At 51.1% G+C, this 18,762-nt stretch overlaps 2 protein-coding genes across 2 annotated transcripts in view; both read left to right on the plus strand.

Moving 5' to 3' along the window:
• Positions 1 to 962: 962 nt before the first annotated feature.
• LOC122378452 (eukaryotic translation elongation factor 1 epsilon-1-like) lies at positions 963 to 2,635 on the plus strand. The gene is made up of 3 exons (XM_043359534.1): positions 963 to 1,156; positions 1,588 to 1,683; positions 1,948 to 2,635. The coding sequence occupies exons 1-3, from the start codon at positions 1,055 to 1,057 to the stop codon at positions 2,077 to 2,079; spliced, it is 330 nt and encodes a 109-aa protein (XP_043215469.1). The 5' UTR covers positions 963 to 1,054; the 3' UTR covers positions 2,080 to 2,635.
• A 447-nt stretch (positions 2,636 to 3,082) lies between these two features.
• The window catches only part of LOC122378451, a 32,051-nt gene continuing 16,371 nt past the window's right edge, over positions 3,083 to 18,762 (plus strand). The window contains exon 1 of the mRNA XM_043359533.1: positions 3,083 to 3,744. Within this exon, the coding sequence (XP_043215468.1) occupies positions 3,413 to 3,744 (332 nt within the window). The 5' untranslated portion in view covers positions 3,083 to 3,412. The remainder of the gene's footprint in view (positions 3,745 to 18,762) is intronic.

The raw sequence follows: 18,762 nt of genomic DNA on the forward strand, positions 1-18,762 counted from the left end.
TTTAAGATCCTAGGTCATCGGGTGACCGGTCAGGTCAATGACCCGAAAATCGGGAAAATCGGGACCTGTTAGAAAGTCGTAAAGTGTGGCTGCTATGGAGTTCTCCGGGGTCCTGATCACTAATATCGTGTTAGTTTTGATCAGAGATGATGTCTTTAAGCATTTAGACCAGGTCAGGTCAGGTCAACCGGTAGGGGTCGTGACGGGTATTCGTAATACGTGTCAACCGCCTCTGACAGCTTCGTAACATGTTAGGAAGGCACCAAAACTACTTCGTAAATGTTCAAATGGTTGCTAAATTCGAAATCAGCTCCAAAAACTAGCCTGGAAACATGTAAAACTCGAAAAAGTGAACACAGGGTCACCAAAGGTCAATGACCTGACCTGACCTTTAGGTGACCTTAACATCCACCCTAATGCATGGGAGCAACATCAAATCACATGTTTGAACGTTTGAAACCACGAAAAGCTTGCAAACGCGCGGCTAATGCGAGCCGACATACGCCGAATCGCGATTCCGGCCAAACATGGTCTCGGAAAGTACGTCACAGGTCAAAGGTCATTTGGGTCAGGGTCATGAAATTTTCAGGGTAGGTGTACAATTTATCAATGCAAAGGTACTGAAAGTTTCGTCGCGAACGGCCGCTTTTTACGCGAGTTATTTCGCGAAAAACCTTAAGGGGGTTGCATCAACCCCCCCCCCCCCTGTGCCGGCGAGGGTTAAAGTGATTTTAGGCGCAAATTAGTAATGAAGCAATTTCCGGAAAATAAAAGGATGACAACGTTTCCAGCGTTTCCGGAACGTTTCCGGAAAGGAACTTGTTTACAATCGTGACCCTCAAAATCGTATTCAAGGCCAAACTTGCGGGGAAGGCCAGCTGACAAGTGTACGCCCCCGTGACGTCACGGGTAATGTTAAACAGTCGGGCGCCCGGCACATAGGAAAGCTCGGGATGACAGCCCCCTGGTATTTATCACAAGCGTGATACACGGTATATAGAGAACTGCGTGATACCTATATAGGCCAAAGTGACAAGGGAATTGTCTTACGATCATGACTAAGGAGGCATTGTTGAATTCTCAGAAATGGCAATGGAGAGAGTTTACCGAGCTTTTCTTGCGAAATGCCTCTGCTCCACCTGAAGCTGCATTAAAGGTGTGTGGTAAACCCTATATTTCATGCCTTTTTCCAAGCATTTCAGCATTCATCCATCAAATAAAAGAAATTGTTATAATGCATAAAGTTGCATGTATCCTGTTAATGCCATTGAATATACTTAAGTTTAAATAAAGGTGTGAATGCAGCTGCTGAATAATTGCATTCCGACTTGCCTGTTCACACCACCGAGTTAATTGCTCTTTTTAAATATAAAGTGCAATAAACATTGCATATGATGGTGATTTGGGGATTGCCATTGTAGTGTCTCTTGTGTCTTAGTTGCATTGCCTAGACCATGGCTGTGTGTTTTGGCCCATGACCATCCCAGGCCATGGTCCTGGCCTGGGACTTCCGAGTTCTGTAGACCTGGTCCTGACTAATTCCCTGATGCAGCTGCCCCAGTTTTGCTGATGACTTTTTCTTCACAGCACGTGGACAACTGGCTGGCAGACAAGACCTATTTGGTTGGAACAGAAGCCACCTCCATTGACACAGACGTGTTCAAACTTATCCATTCGCCACTGGTAAGCAGTTTGGGGGGAGAGCAGGTTTTAGACATAAAGTTTTGCTAATAATGTGAACCATTTTTCATTGCCTGTAGGCTTGATATCCATCAGTAAATGAAAGGTCATGTCAAGTCACTAGTCAGGAGAGAGTAATCCAGTTTGTGTTGTGTCTGCAGCTACCTACTTACTGCAATAATCGTTACTAACAATTTTAGGCATTTCTCAGAAATTGCTGCTCAGTTTTCACTATAATGTCTCCACTCTCCCTCTCTGCGTTCCCAGTCTCGACTATCGCACCAGGAGCGAGAGGCGTACCCGCACCTGAGCCGCTGGTTCCGACTGGTCCAGAGCAGCGTGCCCCCCGACGACCGGTGTCCTCCGCTGGTCATCAGCCGCACCCGGCTCTACGCGTGAGGGCCGCACTCGATCGGTTACAACCAGACACAGGTCGGGTCGTCTCAGGGTCGACAGCGCCGTGAGGCTGTCGAGCGTCGAGGGAGAGACCATCGAGCCCAAGAATGTTGACCTTTCTCAGTGCGATGGGCCATCTTTGTTGGGGTTCAAAAAGATTCGTGCGTGGTGTGTTGATCGTGCTCAGTGCTGACGTGAAAAGGCGGATCATAGGTAGGTACTTTTTGTTAAGAGAAGCGACGTAAAATGTTTCAAGGAGGTGTCAGGCAAGGGCTAAGATGCCAGCGTCGATCTTTTCCGCTTGCTTGACTGTTGAGGAGTTATGCGTCTGTTTGATTTTAGGACCCTTTCCCGTGAAACAACCTCAACGATGCACCAATTGTCGATAACATTAAATTCAGTGTATACATATGGTATAAGGTACCTTGGTTGCTGTGCCCCGAGTGTAACCGTTGGGCAATTATGAGATAATGTCATTAGGTTACTAGACCTGGCATTTGCATTTCGCTACTCCATGGAGCTGTGTTTCATCTTGATATTGAATAGAAAACACAATGAGTGTAGGAATTTTGGGATGTTGAATCTAGAGGGAAAGAGCCCGAGGAGTGGTGCTGAGGCGTGCCGCACTAGCCTGAGGTGTGCTGCTCCGCTGCCACCTGGTGTCGAGGCTCGCAATTAATAGTTAATGCTTGTCCTCCTTGCCACGGGAAGTCTATTCGCTGATTTTCATGCGGGTGACGTCAGATGCATGTCAGAGTGAATAATGCGTGCATATTTTCTTCTTGTATAGTGAACATAGATGTGCAGATTTGAATGGGTAATTTTCAAAGATTTGAGGGCATGCAATTCTGGTAATTCCCCGGTATCCTGTGCACAAACTGTAGTTAATTCGCTAGTTTCCTCGCCTCATCGGTCATCCAATCCTAGTTCTTTACGCATCGCTTGGAAGTTGCAAGTGTTTGAGAGATTCGCTGATCCCTCAGTGGCCTGAATGATGGCTACCATATATTCCTTGAAGGCTGAGCTGAATAGGATGGGAGGAAGACATCGGATGTGAATGCCAGCGAATCGGTCATTGGCCGTGGCAAGCCAACTCCGCCAGTAGCCGCTAGGTGTCGCCCTGGTCAGTGATGATTAGCCGCTCCCAGAGAAGCCAAGGTTGGACAGCTCACCGCCAGATGCCACTACAGTGACGCTTTCAGCGCCTGCCGACAGATGTCGGGCCGGTCGCCAGGTGTGCTCGCCGGCGGCGGCTCCGCCCAGCTCAGCCGGTCAGTTCCCGACCAGTCAGCAGCTCCGAGGCGCGTGTCCGCTACCCTCATCACACACCTCAACCATGAACTCCGTGCTCTCGACGCTGGGGTTCGGCACGCGCTACTGTGTGGTCAGTGACGACCACGAGCGGCCCGAGGTGTACTCGGACGACCACTCCCGGGCGCCCCAGTCGGCCATCGAGCGGCTCACCGACTTCGACACCCTCTACGACAAGTTCTCGTCGGGATCGGCGCGGGTCGGGCGAGCGACGGAGGAGGAGTCGCCGCGGGTCCGACGGCGACAGGACGCCTCCTCGCCCGGACAGACGGTCCTAGCCCTGTTCGACCGGCTCGCCCAGCGCCACAGCCGGACAGAGATCAACTCCTTCGACCGGCAGTTCCCGCTCAGCGGGCGGTGAGTACCGGACTTACATCTTTTGTCTTCTCATTTTTAGCTTTAATTGCAAACCGGTGAAACAACTTTATTGCGTAAAATTGTCTTTGGAGACGGTCAAGCTACAACCACATCCATCGTATCGCATATCACATCGCGTCCCATCACGGGTTTTAAACGCCGTCATTTAAAAGGACCATTAAACGACAGGTTTTGTTCGTGCGCGCGGCGTTCTCTACATGCTACGGTCCGCCGTGTCGGCCGGCGTCCGTTGGCCGCGGCGGTGACGGTGCAAGTCGGACCAGTCCGCCCACCGCCGGAGGCCGGAGCGATGGACTCTCCGGCTGGCCCGCTGGCCCATCCCATTGGCCCATCCCATCTGCCCGCCGGCCATCCCATCGGCCCATCCCGTCGGTCTGACTGACAAATCGGCCAATCCCATCGGTCCATCCCATCGTCCAATCCCATGGTCCCATCCCATCGGCCCATCCCATCGGCCACTCATGCCAGCTTCACTCACTGCAAAACCAGATCCCATTGGCTCACCCCTTCCCTTCATGGAGCTCCGGCAGCCAGACTGCCTCTCCCTCTGACTCGAATGTTCCCTCTTAACGGCTCAGCTATATCGGCGCGGCGCGGCGGTCAGACTGCAGAAGGGTTTAGCCTGCAGAGCGCGGTGCCAGGGGAGGAAGGGATTGCCGCTGAGATTAGCGTCTGCCGCGGCGGCAGGGAGGAGTTGTCAAGGTCGCCGGGGTCGCCAGACATCCTGTACGGACCGCGGGGGGACCGGCAGCTGCGGAGGGGCCAGCTGCAGGGGTTTATCGTGCCATTCACCGCTGTTCTGCTCTGTTAAACGCCGGTGTGGTTTTTAAAGCCAGGTGTGATGGGGTTTAGAATGGTTGCTCTCCTAGCCTCACTACTATATCTACCTTCGTTCGAAAATCCATCCGTCCCTGGCGACACCAGTCGTTTAAAGACGCCGGTACCGGCCGACCGGTTGGCTCGTGCGGCACTTCTCCGACCGGCGTCGGGCAGGTGATGGTCGGGTGACGCCGGCGGCAGGTGGTCGCGACGGTCGCCACCTCAGCGCGTGTCTGGCGCTCACAGCGAGCTCGAACTGGCGAGCAGCGAGCACCAGGTGACGAGTCTCGGGAGGGGACGCGGCGGGAGGCGCCCAAACGGCAGGTGATGCCCCTGCCGGCAGCTGGGGCGCCTCCCCACTGATAAACGGCTCCGGTCTGATGCATTATGCATCTCAGCGGCGTGCCTCCCTCGGGGGAGTTTAAATGGCCACCTCGGTCCGAAACTGCGCCACAAAGCCGGACGCGGATGCAGTGAAACAAAGCGGCACGCGGCGGGCTTTCTGTACGACCGCCGCACCTCATTTGCATCTGAGGGCGCCGGGAGTGTGCCGCTGTGACCCGGGGATCAAAGATCGGCCGATTTCCTCCCCAGGTGGTTCGTCAGGGCGGTAAAAAAGCGGCCCAAAACGGTTACAGTTTCATGGTCGGCGGCCGGCCGGTGGGCTCAGCTACCGCGGAGGCCTTTGTCCGCGCCGGGGAACGGAGCGAGTCGGGACCGCTCCGCGCAGCCAGCCCGCGGCGCTGATGTTTCCGGCACGCCGACCGTTCTGTGGTCATTTTGCCGCGCTTCCTGGCCGTTTTGATACAATTCGTTGGTCATTTCGGCTCAATGGACGATTTGCCGTACTTGACTGAACATTTCCGTCTCAATTCGCCGGCCATTTAAAGTCCCTGAGCGTTTTGTTTCGCTTCGCTTCACATTGCCGCTCGACAGCCACTTCGTCCCGATCCATGTTAAAGGGACCCTCCCACCTTCAAAAAAGTTAATGAATTGGCACGAAAGTGATGTCGCTCGGTTCAGAAAGAGCGAAAACGAATATCTACCAAATTTCATCGAAAAATATTCACCGGTTTTCAAGATATTAGACTTTTACTTTTGTTTACTTTTTGGGATCTCCGCTGTTCCTAGCGACTTTATTTGAAAGTGCGGCATTTGTTGCGCGCAAAGCAGCATATACCACCGCGTGCTACCAAACGTTTTAGTAAAAGATTTAAAAATCGTTAGATCTCCGCTGACGTCACAAATTCTAAGGGGGCATACCAATGCACTAGCCCCTTAGAATCCGAAAACTGCAAGTTTGAAATTCCATATCTCCGAATTAAAGGAAATAGTTCACTTTTAACATGGGGTTTTGAGCTGGAATAGCAGTTTCGTAGCTTGAGCTGAGACTAGCACAAATCAGGAGCTTTTACGGCTCAACGATCACCCTAGACGAAGAAATTCCATTTCTCGTTCCGAAAAGAGTGCCTTGTAGAGGAATGCGTGCCTTGCACAGGAATGCAGCCACGTCATCGTCAGCCAATCAGCGTGCTGCTTACAGCCAATGCAGTATTCGTAGGTTTGAGCTACGCAATATGATTGGTCAATGCGTAATAAGCTTCCGCGTCAAACATTATTTTACATAGAATATAGTTCGCCCTATATTAAAATAAAGAAAATAATTGTTTTTACAAAAAGGTTTTATTTTATTTCATGATTATTTTGAGCATAAAAAATCATAAATCAATAGCAAAATACTGATTTCAGGAAAGTGGACTGTTTCCTTTAAAGCATTTGTCGATGTTGTGAGTGCCCAAACCGGTATTTTCAGGCCATGGCCACCAATTTGGCTATCTCAACTCAAAACTAATGTTAAGGTGGGAGTGTCCCTTTAAATCCGGTCTATGTTTCACGCCGCACGTAGTTTCACTGCTTCCATCCGTCTCTGCATCTTTCCAGTGTTAACTCTCCCCCTCCCTGCATATTTCAATCATGTTCTGTTCCTTTAAACTCTGCAATTCATGATACAGCGGGTATGACCCGTCTACAGCGAAGGGGAGACACGTCATCCCGGCCCCTATTCAGAACTGCGCTGCACGGGGCGCGCCTCTCTGTCTGGTGCACCTCCGTGTCGCGGTGCTGCGGGCGCGGACCCCTGCCGACCCGCAGTTATGCGCTGTGCAGCTTAGAAAGGACACGTGTGGGGCTTAGGGTGTCTTTGTCTGCTCGAGATCAGATCCGGGTGGACAGGAGTCTACGCAGACGTGTCTGGTCTTTACGGACTGGGGATATATGGTAGAGCGTTAGTCATGAGGTAAAACGAATGAGCAACTGCTCTGCAACATGGTCAATGACTTCAGGAAAAGGATCCACATTGCGTTTTGTTTGCAAGTGTATGATTTTTAATGGGTACCATGCTGCTTCTGGACGGAATCGAGCGTAGGAGCGGAATCATGGAAAATGCATCGGTTATGACCGTAGTTGTCTGGTGGGGTGTTTTATGGTCCCTCGAGGCCTAATTTGCCGGACAGCTCGGCTGAACCAGCCAGGGGCGACGCCCTCCTCCCTCATCCCTGGCGGGTGGTTGGCTCCCCACGCAGGGAGGGGACCGTATTGACCACACAGCTAATTGGTTTGTGGTGTTGTGTCCTGGGGGGTGCCACCCCTGACTTTGGACCAGTTCCAGGCCCAGTCACTCATATAGGCAAAGTTTGTGCATCGCCACGCAGAGTATGTATTTGCATTGAACCTGGCGAAGTACTCGCTTGTTTCGGTTTTCCTGTTTTGTGCAACGCCGCGTGATGTCATAATGATTTTGTTGTCGGCTCTGAAGGTCGAGCTGGGCGTGCGGTGCAGACCGTCCGGCCCACGCACCCCGTTAACTGGGGCTGGGCGTGGTACGACTCCTCTTTGTTTATGAACGCATGCTCGATGATTTAGTTGTTAGTTTGGCTAAGGTAGAGCGCTTTCAGTCTCTATACAAATCTAGAGCTAGAGATACTCTGGGCAGTAGGTAAGTGGGTAAGAAATTGGGCCAGGACCGTGTCCGACCTGGTCACCTGGTGACCGGCTCGATTTTATGGTGTCTAGTATAAAACGTGAGATCCTATCCGAATCAGCCAGGACGGCGTGAAATCCGTGAGCCCCGGCCCGAGCTAGCCAATCACGATGAAATAACTATTAGATACATCGCTTTAGCGTCTGTCAAACTACAGCCCAAGCAATACGAATCGATGGACTCGCGCCGTCTCTTCTTCTTCCTGTTTGCCGATGGACCACCGTACCCTGACCGGTGACCCAGTATCGTGCTGCCTTTCGCCGCCACCTCGGGGCCGCCACTCCTCTGTTCTGCCGGTATCCGCGTCCCGGGTCTGCCCGCCACACTCCGGGACCCACTTACCCCAGTGGAGCGGCGACGAGGCCCACTTTACCCCGCAGGGCCGGAACTGGGTGCGCCCGCCCGTCCGTGCCGCCACGGCTGGGCGGGGGCGGGGGCGGCGGCCGCCCGGTAACGGACCGCCGCTCACGGGCGGCGGCGGCGGCGGCGGCGGTCAGCTGATCGGTCGGCCGCTCGTAACGGGCCACCGCGCACGGCCTTTGTCCCAGCACCGGTGGCGTCACTGACAGGTCGGTGACGTCACCGACAGGTCATATGACGTCACCGACAGGTCATATGACGTCATTGGTAGCAACGCGAGGCTGCAGGCGTTGCGGGTCGCGCTCGGGTCGCCCGTGCTTTGCAGCTCCTGTTGCCGGTTATATGCCTTATCGCCACCACCGTTTTTTCGCCGAGCCGACTGCTCAGGTAGCTCATTGCTCAGGGGTCTAGATAACGGTATATGTGCGGCACCGGCCGCGTCGGCGATGCGTGCGGCGCGTGGTGTGCGTGTCCTGTGCGTGGCGCAGCAGCTGGTGGAGCGTATCGTGGCCAGTGCCGCTCCCTGTGGTTTGTGAACGCGGCCGCGGGGCTATGTGGAATGCGACCGACGTCCGAATGAAACTGGGCGCTGGTCGGCAGGTTTTCGTAATGGGGCTAGTATTTAGTGTGAATGTGCTTGTCATTGTGTGATACTGATAGATAATCCGGCGTTGCTGAGCTCAAAAACGTTGGTCGTGGGGGTGTTGAAACAATTCAAGAGGTAGCATAACTTGAATAACACCGATAATGCGCTCGCATATCGAATCGATGTCCGTTCTTCACTTTCAATTTCGAAACTGCATCCGATTCCGCTACCTATCTCATCCGGTGTTGAAACCAAGTCTGTAGAACTCCGTTGAAACTGTGGGAGTGTGGACACTGATTCAGTCGGCTTTGGTTCGGACGTGTGAGGCCGTTAGGGTGTGGTGTGCTGTGCGTTGGAGGGAGGAAGGGGTGCCCCGCGGCCGGCCGCCCGTGGTGACCGTGACCTTGACCCGGTCATGTCCGTCCACTGCACTGCGGCGGCCAGCACGACCTTGACACGGTTCCAGAGCACGGTCTCACTGCCGCCGCCGACGGAGCAGCGAGTCGGGCAGACGCGCCGCGTATGGCGCAGACACACCGGGATTGAGAAACAAACGGATTGGTAACGGTATGCCGCCGGGGTGACGAAATCGAGGGTCGTCTGTGGTTATGGAATACCTCAGCGCCTTGAGACAGACGCAGGGGCATGAAGATATCATGGATGGCATTGAGCCCTCAGATGCCGCGGTGGCCCACAATTCTGGTTGATGGGCTTCTTGGAGGTGTCGCAGCTTCTTCTGACATAATTCAGAAATTCAAAGGAGACTGATGCATTGGAATGAATACCGAGAAGCAGGCGATGAGATGCATTATATGCAACGGGGCGAGCTAGTTTCGCTAATGCAGCGCTGCAGCGCCAGCTACATAATCGATTTCGACGCAAACAAGGCACGTGCTTGTGCCGTGCTGCTATCACAAGGAAACCTGACTCACCACCTGTGATTTTCTGTGTTGGCATCCTGTGTACGCGAGTCATTATCCGTCATTAAGTTGCCGACGACGCGCACTTTTAAAACGTCTTACGGGGGCCTCCGATGCTCGACAAATCGATGTTTTCCGTCACGGCCGATAAACCTCGCAAAGTTACCACACAGCTGTGCTTCAATGAATCCAACTCGAAGCAGAAGCAACCGTTATTTGCCGGTCGCTGTGGTGTATTGGCTAAGTTTTGGTGCTAAGAAGCCAGATTGCGAAGGCCAGTCGGCTTTGGACTGCAGTTTGTATCCAGGCAGACCTGTAACAAAAAGTTAGAATGACCAACCTATTAGTACGAATCCGGCTCTGAGAGCCCAGCTTTGCACTGACTGCCATATACCATATGCAGTTCGCCGAATGTCGGTACTGCTGTCAGATCGCTCTGACAGGCTGGCTCGGTTTTCTGCTCTGTCAGACTGGCCTGTCTGCCCGGCTGACAGTTCTGCCTTGCATCTGACGTAATGTCATTTATTCGATTCCCTGGTTTGACGGCTGTGCAGTATGGCGATACTGACAGTAAAAAAGTTAAAACTAGAGTGGGGGAGAGAGAGAGAGAGAGAGATAGAGGGGGAGAGAGAGAGGGGGTGAGTGATGGCAAAGCGAGGCTGCAAGAGATGGGTGACGGCCGATGGTCGGAGGGACCTTGGACCAGTTCACGCCCGTCCCGCTGCCGCCCGCACCCTGCGCAGGGCGGGGGCGGCGGCGACCGCAGCTGCAGCGGCTCTGGGAGCGGCCGACCACATGCTATACCGCCGCCCGTCGGTCCCTGGCCGCGGCTCGTCCCTGGTCGCCGGTCGCCAGTGGTCGCTGGTCGTTGACTGTTGGCACCACAGTCCACAGCTTCACCGCGAGTCGACCGTCCCTGGTCCAACCACTAATCACCTACCGCCCTCTGCTCACCGCTCACCGCCCACAGCCCTTCGCCCGCCTTAGCCTATAACTGCTGACTGACCAACGCCCGCAGCACCGCCGGAGCTATCATCACCTTTTTATGGCTGCCTGCTGCACCCACAGCAACAAACCCCTCCTCCACCACTCTATCCCTCCCTCCCTCCCCTCTCTCTCTCTCTCTCTCTCTCTCTCTCTCTCTCTCTCTCTCTCTCTCTCTCTGTCTCTCTCTCCCCCTCTCCTGACCAACCGTTCACGCCTGGCCACTCACGGCCACGACTCCGTTGGCCGCTGTCCGATCCCCAGTCACGATCCACGACCTCTTTGACCGGTCTCTGTCTAATCTTGTCTTCGCCTAGCCGGTCCGAGGCCTCCCTCAGGGTCTCTCCCTTCAGACTCCCATTTGTCTTCAGTCTCCCTCATGAGCTCGAGCTTTACCACACACTCCTCCAGTCTCCCTCAGTCTTCTGCAGCAACCTCGTGCTCCCCTCGGGTTCCCCGGCCGCCGCCACCTCCTCCGGGCTGCCCGCTACCTTGAACTGTCTGCCGCCCCTCCCCGGCCCGGGGCATCGCCGCCCTCTGCATACCTGCACGGGCTCGCACATCCCCTGAACGACCTCGACAGACGTGAGCAAGGTCTTTGTGATCTGGCTGCTCTACAAAACCTGCAAGCTTGTCTTCCCTGACTTAGGCCTTTCTTAGCCCTCGCAATGATCTTTGGATGACAGATCGTGGTGTCATTGATCGCGTCTGTCATTCATCAAGCTCCGTCACCCATGTGTCCAGTCCAGCTGTCGTTTGTCACGTCGGTGACCACGTCCATTTATCATTTGTCACGTCATAGATCCACGTTCACCGTATGTCCCCGATCCACTCACATCACGGCAGCTGTGCTCCTGATGACGTCATAGCCCAGCCCCAACTCGGACCTTGCTGACGTCATCTCTCCGACTGGTTCGAACCCAATAAGGTAATCCGTCCGCTTCAGCTCCCCGACACGCCAGTTCGGCCCTCTCGCTCCCGACGTGACCCATCTACCTCTTCGGAAGGATTACCTTTTCACTGTCATTTGAACACGTGTGACCCGACCTCTCTGACTCTCTACCTCTCCGAGTGGATTACCATTCCGTGTGTGCTCCGCGTGACACGTGCGGGATCGGTGCAGAGGTGCACAAAGGGTGGTTCTTTGTCGCTGCGTCGGCGGAAGGCCCGGTACGATTGTGTTAGATGGTGTAACCAGGCAACGGTCGGAGGCTCGCGGGGGGAATGTAATTGAGATTGCTTTACCGGGAATGGCGGAGGGGCTGGTATTGTTCTGTGCTCTGTTGAACGGTGCGTGGGCTGCATGTTGGGGCCTGGTAATGTAAGAACAGCTTTGGTATGGTTGCATTTAATATTGAGAAATAGTGAGCGTATGGTAGTCGGTAATATTTCCAGAAGCTGGATCCTTTGTGTGCGTTTAGTTTCTTTTGCACGCCTGGTGAAAAGATTTATGCTGAAATGTTTCGTTTTTAATTGAATATTTCAGTTATACCTTCCTGGTCCGTGTTATATGCCGCTCTTTGAACTATACGCTCAATTTCTGGTTCCGTTATCTAATTAATTAATAGCGTGCCGGCCAATTTTAACTTTGGAGTCGGGATTATCTCTAAGGTTTTTGAAACTGAGCAAGCCGTCTCGAGTCTCTACTCCATTGTGAATACTTGAAAAATGCGTTTAGAGACCAAACGCAGTCATTTTCCGTGATTCCCACTGCATCTGCAGATTGAAGCATCTTCTAACAACTTTTAAGTTGTTGCGGGATTTCAAGGTCCGAACAGCTGCTCGAAACGCGTCTGGTCCTATTTCTGGAACAAAGGTATTATATTTAAGTGCCGTTTAAATACCGATTCGGAGCCCGATATGCGCTGTATCCGCAGATACAATCTCTGTGGAGATCCAGTTCCGAAACTACCCTTCCAAGGTGAAGTTGCCAGTTCCTTGTTCTTCAGCTTGAGCAGCAGTTTTAGTGATTTGCAGCAGTGTGCCTCGATGTAGAGCTGCATGTAGCGACGTGCAGCTTTGTCTGCAGCTGCTGCTCCGGCCCCGAGGTCTGCAGCTGGGCGGGTCGGCCGTGTTCGACTCGGACCAGTTCCGCCCGAGGGCGTATAATCAGCACAGCGACCGGTGGGCGCCCAGCGCTGTCCGGTCGGCCCGCTGGAGGGCGTATAATCAGACTCGGAGACCGGTGGGCGCCCAGCGCTGTCGGGCCGGCCGCTGCGGTCTGAGTGGATAACTGGGCTGGCCCAGCCGGCCCGTCACCCGGCGACCTAATGGCCGCCGCCCGGGTCATCGGAGTCACTCCGCTCCACGGCCGGCGCTGGCTGCCGCCCTCTGAAGTCCGATGACCAGCAGGATAACCCTCCAGCCATCTAACCCAACATCTGGCCATCTAGGTATTCTAAAATTAGATGACCGCTCTGATTATTGAACTGCCGCTCCTGTTCTTCACCGTCCCATTCTGCTGTCAGTTTCTGCCTTCCGCAGAGCGCTGTTTGTTTCCGGAGTTACCATTGTCTGGTCTGTAGTGGCTATCGCTGACGTCTGTCAAGACAGCCTCAGATTCAGATTCACTTTCAGAATCACATTCGGACCCCCTTAGATTTTCATAAAAACTGGTCCATGTGTACAGTTTTGGACGCTGATTCCAATGGTGAAGTCTGTTTTTCGCCACATATTATACTTTGGCCCCTAGAGGCATTCAAAGTTTTTTTTGGGCGAAGGGGGACCCCCTTAGATTTTCATAAAAACTGGTCCATGTGTACAGTTTTGGACGCTGATTCCAATGGTGAAGTCTGTTTTTCGCCACATATTATACTTAGGCCCCTAGAGGCATTCAAATTTTTTTGGGGGAAGGGGGACCCCCTTAGATTTTCATAAAAACTGGTCCATGTGTACAGTTTTTGACGCTGATTCCAATGGTGAAGTCTGTTTTTCGCCACATATTATACTTTGGCCCCTAGAGGCATTCAAAGTTTTTTTGGGGGAAGGGGACCCCCTTAGATTTTCATAAAAACTGGTCCATGTGTACAGTTTTTGACGCTGATTCCAATGGTGAAGTCTGTTTTTCGCCACATATTATACTTTGGCCCCTAGAGGCATTCAAAGTTTTTTTGGGGGAAGGGGGACCCCCTTAGATTTTCATAAAAACTGGTCCATGTGTACAGTTTTGGACGCTGATTCCAATGGTGAAGTCTGTTTTTTCGCCACATATTATACTTTGGCCCCTAGAGGCATTCAAAGTTTTTTTTGGGCGAAGGGGGACCCCCTTAGATTTTCATAAAAACTGGTCCATGTGTACAGTTTTGGACGCTGATTCCAATGGTGAAGTCTGTTTTTCGCCACATATTATACTTAGGCCCCTAGAGGCATTCAAATTTTTTTGGGGGAAGGGGGACCCCCTTAGATTTTCATAAAAACTGGTCCATGTGTACAGTTTTTGACGCTGATTCCAATGGTGAAGTCTGTTTTTCGCCACATATTATACTTTGGCCCCTAGACAGTGTTGGAATTCTCATTTTCAGTCCTGGTCCCGGAGAATAAAATCTGGCCGGAGAACAGCAGCCCCGAAATTGGATATGCGGCCGTGACACTGGCGGATTCGGGGAGGGTGGGGGTGGGGTGCATTCGAACCATTTTCCCCTCCCGCAGTATCCGAAATGAACGAAATTTCCCTGTTTTCCTCTCAAGAAAAAATTCATGTGAATTGTGAAAGCAAACGGCAGACCTCTCTCGGCACGGGCCGGCAGAGGTCATAAAAACTTGATAACCTACTGTCAGTATGATTTCGACAGGAAATGTGTTGTTTATAGAACACATCTTCCCTTGTTGAGTTCTGAAGCTCGACGTTTCATTAACTTTGAACTTGAGTTGCTTATTAACCAGCTGACTGGCCTTCCGACAGGGACCTACAAATGGGCGTCTCCTAGTCCTGCCTCGCCTGATCTTCCCGGCTGTTCCTGATCCAGAGCCCACAAGGCTCGCACAGCTGACGTCGACCACCAGAAGACGCCTGTGATCCTGTTTGTGCATTCCAATGTCAATCCATATTTATTGGAACGCGTTAAAATGAAACATCTTTTTCTGACACATTGTGTGTAGAAGTTCGTTACAGTGCAGCGCAGCGAATGCAAATTAACTTAAATCGTTTTTGTTTTTATTGGAAGGACTGATGGCCATGCAAAGATAAGTGTTTTGATTTGTTAAGGGCAATCTCTTTCGGCTTGAAAATGTCATTACGGAGCTGTGGGATGACGACATGATAGGGTGGAGCGGAGCCATTGGACCGTACATACGTACCATCAATGGTGCGCCACAGCGGCAGAGACCGTCAAGAGGACGAAAGTGGCTACGGTGAGCCGTATCAGGAAAGACCTTTCAGGTGGGACGGGAGTTCCCGTTTGGACAGCCCACTCTATCGCTCATAGGGTCATCCCGAAGAGGATTTAGATCGGTCGAGATCTTGTCCTCGCCACCGCGACGGTTATCTGGTGGGGGTTGAGTACCAGCCCGGAATAGATTGTGAGCGAGGGTGCGAATGGGTTGGTCTGAGGATGGGAAGGATAATTTCAAAAATAATTTGAAGCTGTACTCATAAAAATGCGAGAACCTCACCGTTGCCAACGAGACTGTTCACTTACCAGCCCTAGCGAGTGAATATGCATGTACCTACTTAGTATCTTATACCTAGGCATATTTAGGCGTGCACGGTGCAACACAGGCGATATGACGCCAATATATCATCTACTATGGGTGATGAATGATGATATATATGACCAATATATACGACTACTGTGGGTAATTATGCCTCTGACTGACAACAAATTAAGCTAAGAGTCGGGGAGAGACTGTGATCTGAGGAAAGAGAGGGTAACACGACGCTCTTATGACACGAGAAGGGATTGAAAATTGTGCTGTGTGTTCGGTGCAGTCGAGGAGAGTCGGAAATTAAGGGAAATATACCACTTTTCTCAAATTAGTTGTTACTACAGTTTCGCGATTTTTAGGCTTATAGGTGATGATCAGAAAAGAAAATATTTCATATTTACAAAGTTTTTTTTAAATATTTTCATATAGGAAGAACTATATTCCATCTTTGGTAGAGGCTATAAAATAGTGTTCCACGCGGAAGCTTATTACGCGTTGACCAATCATATTGCGTATTTTAAAACCAACTGCACGCTGATTGGCTGAGCTTGGCCTCTGCGACAGGTGGCTACAATTTCCGCATTCTTACGTAAGACACCACATTCCTGCGTAAGATACTATTATCGGAACGATAAATGGAATATCTTTGTCTGGGGTGATCGCTCGGCTGTAAAAGCTCCTGATTTGTGCTAGTCTCAACTCAAGCCGCAAAACTGCTATTCCAGTTCAAAACCCATGTTAAAAGTGGTACATTTCCTCCGGCGTTTCGTTGTGTCGATGGCTGATCCCAGTCAGCATTATTACCAAGGCCCCACATGGAGCCAAGGTGGGCCACTTGGTGGGGCCCACATTAATTTGTCCCTGGGCAAATGGTGGGGCCCACCAGGGCTGGCCCACATGGACTCAAGGTGGGTACCATGTGGGGCACACGTGGGCCCCATTGGCTGCCCACATCCAGCCCACCTACACCCCATTACATGGGCTACCCAACCAGTGCCCATGTTTAGTCCACCATACGGGAACACCGCGTTAATGGCTGCAAAAATATATATTCACCAAAATTTCTGGATATGCCCTCCTACATGGTGCAGACAATCTTATTTCGAAGCACCATGCATGTCAAAAAATAGGTCAGGATCGAACAATTTTCAGAGTAGGTGTAAAATTGATCAAATCGAGTGTACAGAAAGTTTCGTCGCGATCGAACAAGTTTTGCGCGAGTTATTCGCGAAAAAAACGAAAGGGGGTCCATCCGACCACTCCACCCTCTACAAGTGCGAGGGTTAAGGGCGTTCAAAAATGAAAGATGATGCTCATAGGTAGGTACTCAAATGGTGATATCTCCATTCACAAATAATAAGACTATTGATGCATCAATTTGTAGATCCAGAGGCCCAGTTTCCCATTGTGATCTAATCCCACAGATAGTAAATGGAACATTTGGTCCATTTTCACATTTTTAACATATTTGGGCTAAAGATGTACCTACCAGACCTAGATTTTTTTTTTGCTTGAGAATTCCAGTGAGATCATCCAATAATTGAGATTATGACATGGGATTCCTTGCAATCACTAATCAGAGAACCTGTGGTTTTCCCAATGACCCAAATTCAACATTTAGATGCGCGTGCACATCTGACATTGAGTATCTTAACCCGCGCCCCGTAGGGCTATCGGCAGACCCTACCACCCGTAAGGGGGGGGGGGGGCGTTTCGACCAGGGATGCGGAGCCGTGGAAATTTCAGACGGCTCCGGCTCCGGCTCCGGCTCCGGCTCCGGCTCCGGAGAAAAAAATCGGCTCCGGCTCCGGCTCCGGGTGAAATGTCATGGCGGCTCCGGCTCCGAGTAAAATGATCCGGCTCCGGCGGCTCCGGCTCCGGCTTCTACTCAGTACATCCCCTATGCGATCAATTAAATACGGGTGGAAGAAAAAAGGCGATGGGATTGGTGCACGTTGCTTCTGTATTTGTATAACAAGGCTATTTTGAATACCACATTGTTTTACGCCTTGTACTGTCAAACCGACCTCGGTAAATAATTGTTTCCTCTTAAAAAAGGAGCCGTAGTCGCCCCCTTTTTTGACGGCTCCGGCTCCGGCTCCGGCTCCGGGCAAAATATGCCGGCTCCGGCTCCGCATCCCTGGTTTCGACCCCTCTCCTCTAGGATCTCGGAAATTTACCGGCTGATTTTCAAAATTCAAACGGAGTTCGATAGCCCCAACGGGGAACTACCTTGTGACCTAATTTCATTGACCTCGGTCCAACCGATTACGACACAGTTCAGGTCAAAGGTCGCATTTTCACCGTTTACGGGCATTTCAAGAAATGTGTTGTGAAATCGAGTAAATTGGTATGTTATTGTAAATCATCGGTGGATAATTGTTCGTCAAACACATATTTTGCTATCTTAGGTCACTGATACCAGGTCAGGTCACAGAGGTCAGGTCACTGAGGGTCACAATATGAAAAATGAAAATGTCGTGTGATACTTGTTTATGGTCCATTTTACATGACAAATGCGATTATGTGGGTAAGACAGCCTTTGAGGTCAGTTTGGGCTATGTTCTGGTGAAGGTCAGGTCAAGGTCAGGTCAAATAAGGTCAAATTTCAAAGTTGATATTTATGCATAAAATTGGTATCGATCCGAAGCAGCTCGTCACGGGGAGTCTACTGGTGGTCTTTGTTTTGCGCTACGTGGTCTAGAATTGCTAAAAATTGAGTTTGAAAATTTGACGTCATCATTTTTGAACATTTTTCTCGATATAACCTGGCCACAAAGAGGCAACGATGTGAGATTTGGTATGTGGATAGAAGACGGTAGGTTCTATTATATATATTCCGTTTTTTTTCGAAATTCGAAAAGCTTTTGGGATTTTTTGGCTATTATATCCAAAAATTACTTTTTTATTTTAAGGGTCAAAATTTTAAAATTTCAAAAATCGGAGATAGCAGGTTTATAGCCCTGTTAATTCTTCACCTTTTATGTCTGGAACATTTTTCTGTGTCTTGGAAGCTGTAGGCCTGACAGTTCTTCTCGCGAAACCTTTTTTGTGGAAAATGGCAGAACATGACGTCATTCTGACGCCATTTGTGGCCAACCCATCATAGCCTCTGAAAATTCTTTTGGTCACAATGTGTAAAATTGATGCCCGGAGGGGTCCTGAAAGTTTGGTGGCGATATCTGCAGCCGTTTAGGAGATATCTACGGAAAAGGACGGGGGCGTTTCGTTCCTCCCTACGGGGCGCGGGTTAATCATCCAGCCCAGATCCGACACTGCATAGGTACCTACTCCGGATACAACTATTGTACTTAACTTACCTTTCAATTTTGACGATCACGCCGGTTCTCAACGAAACTATAACTCAAACTTCTGACAAGTTGGGCAGCTCACTCCAACTGCTTTCATCTCAATCTTGTGCTCTGCTTAAATATTTAATTATTATGCAGTCATGTGCACTGATCAATGTTCTGTTTACCATGAGTCCGGGCAAAAAAGGGCAAACATGAATCAGATATAAACTACAATCCAACCAATTAATAGCAGACAACACCAATTGATGCACTGCCGCGACCACATGGCTCGACCTGGCTCAGTCTATGATTGATCAGCTGACGCCACAGCAGAAGAAACATGGCGATGGC

This window comes from Amphibalanus amphitrite, unplaced genomic scaffold (assembly GCF_019059575.1).
Source record: "Amphibalanus amphitrite isolate SeventyFive unplaced genomic scaffold, NRLGWU_Aamphi_draft 000059F_arrow, whole genome shotgun sequence".
Classification (NCBI taxonomy): Eukaryota; Metazoa; Arthropoda; class Thecostraca; order Balanomorpha; family Balanidae; genus Amphibalanus; species Amphibalanus amphitrite.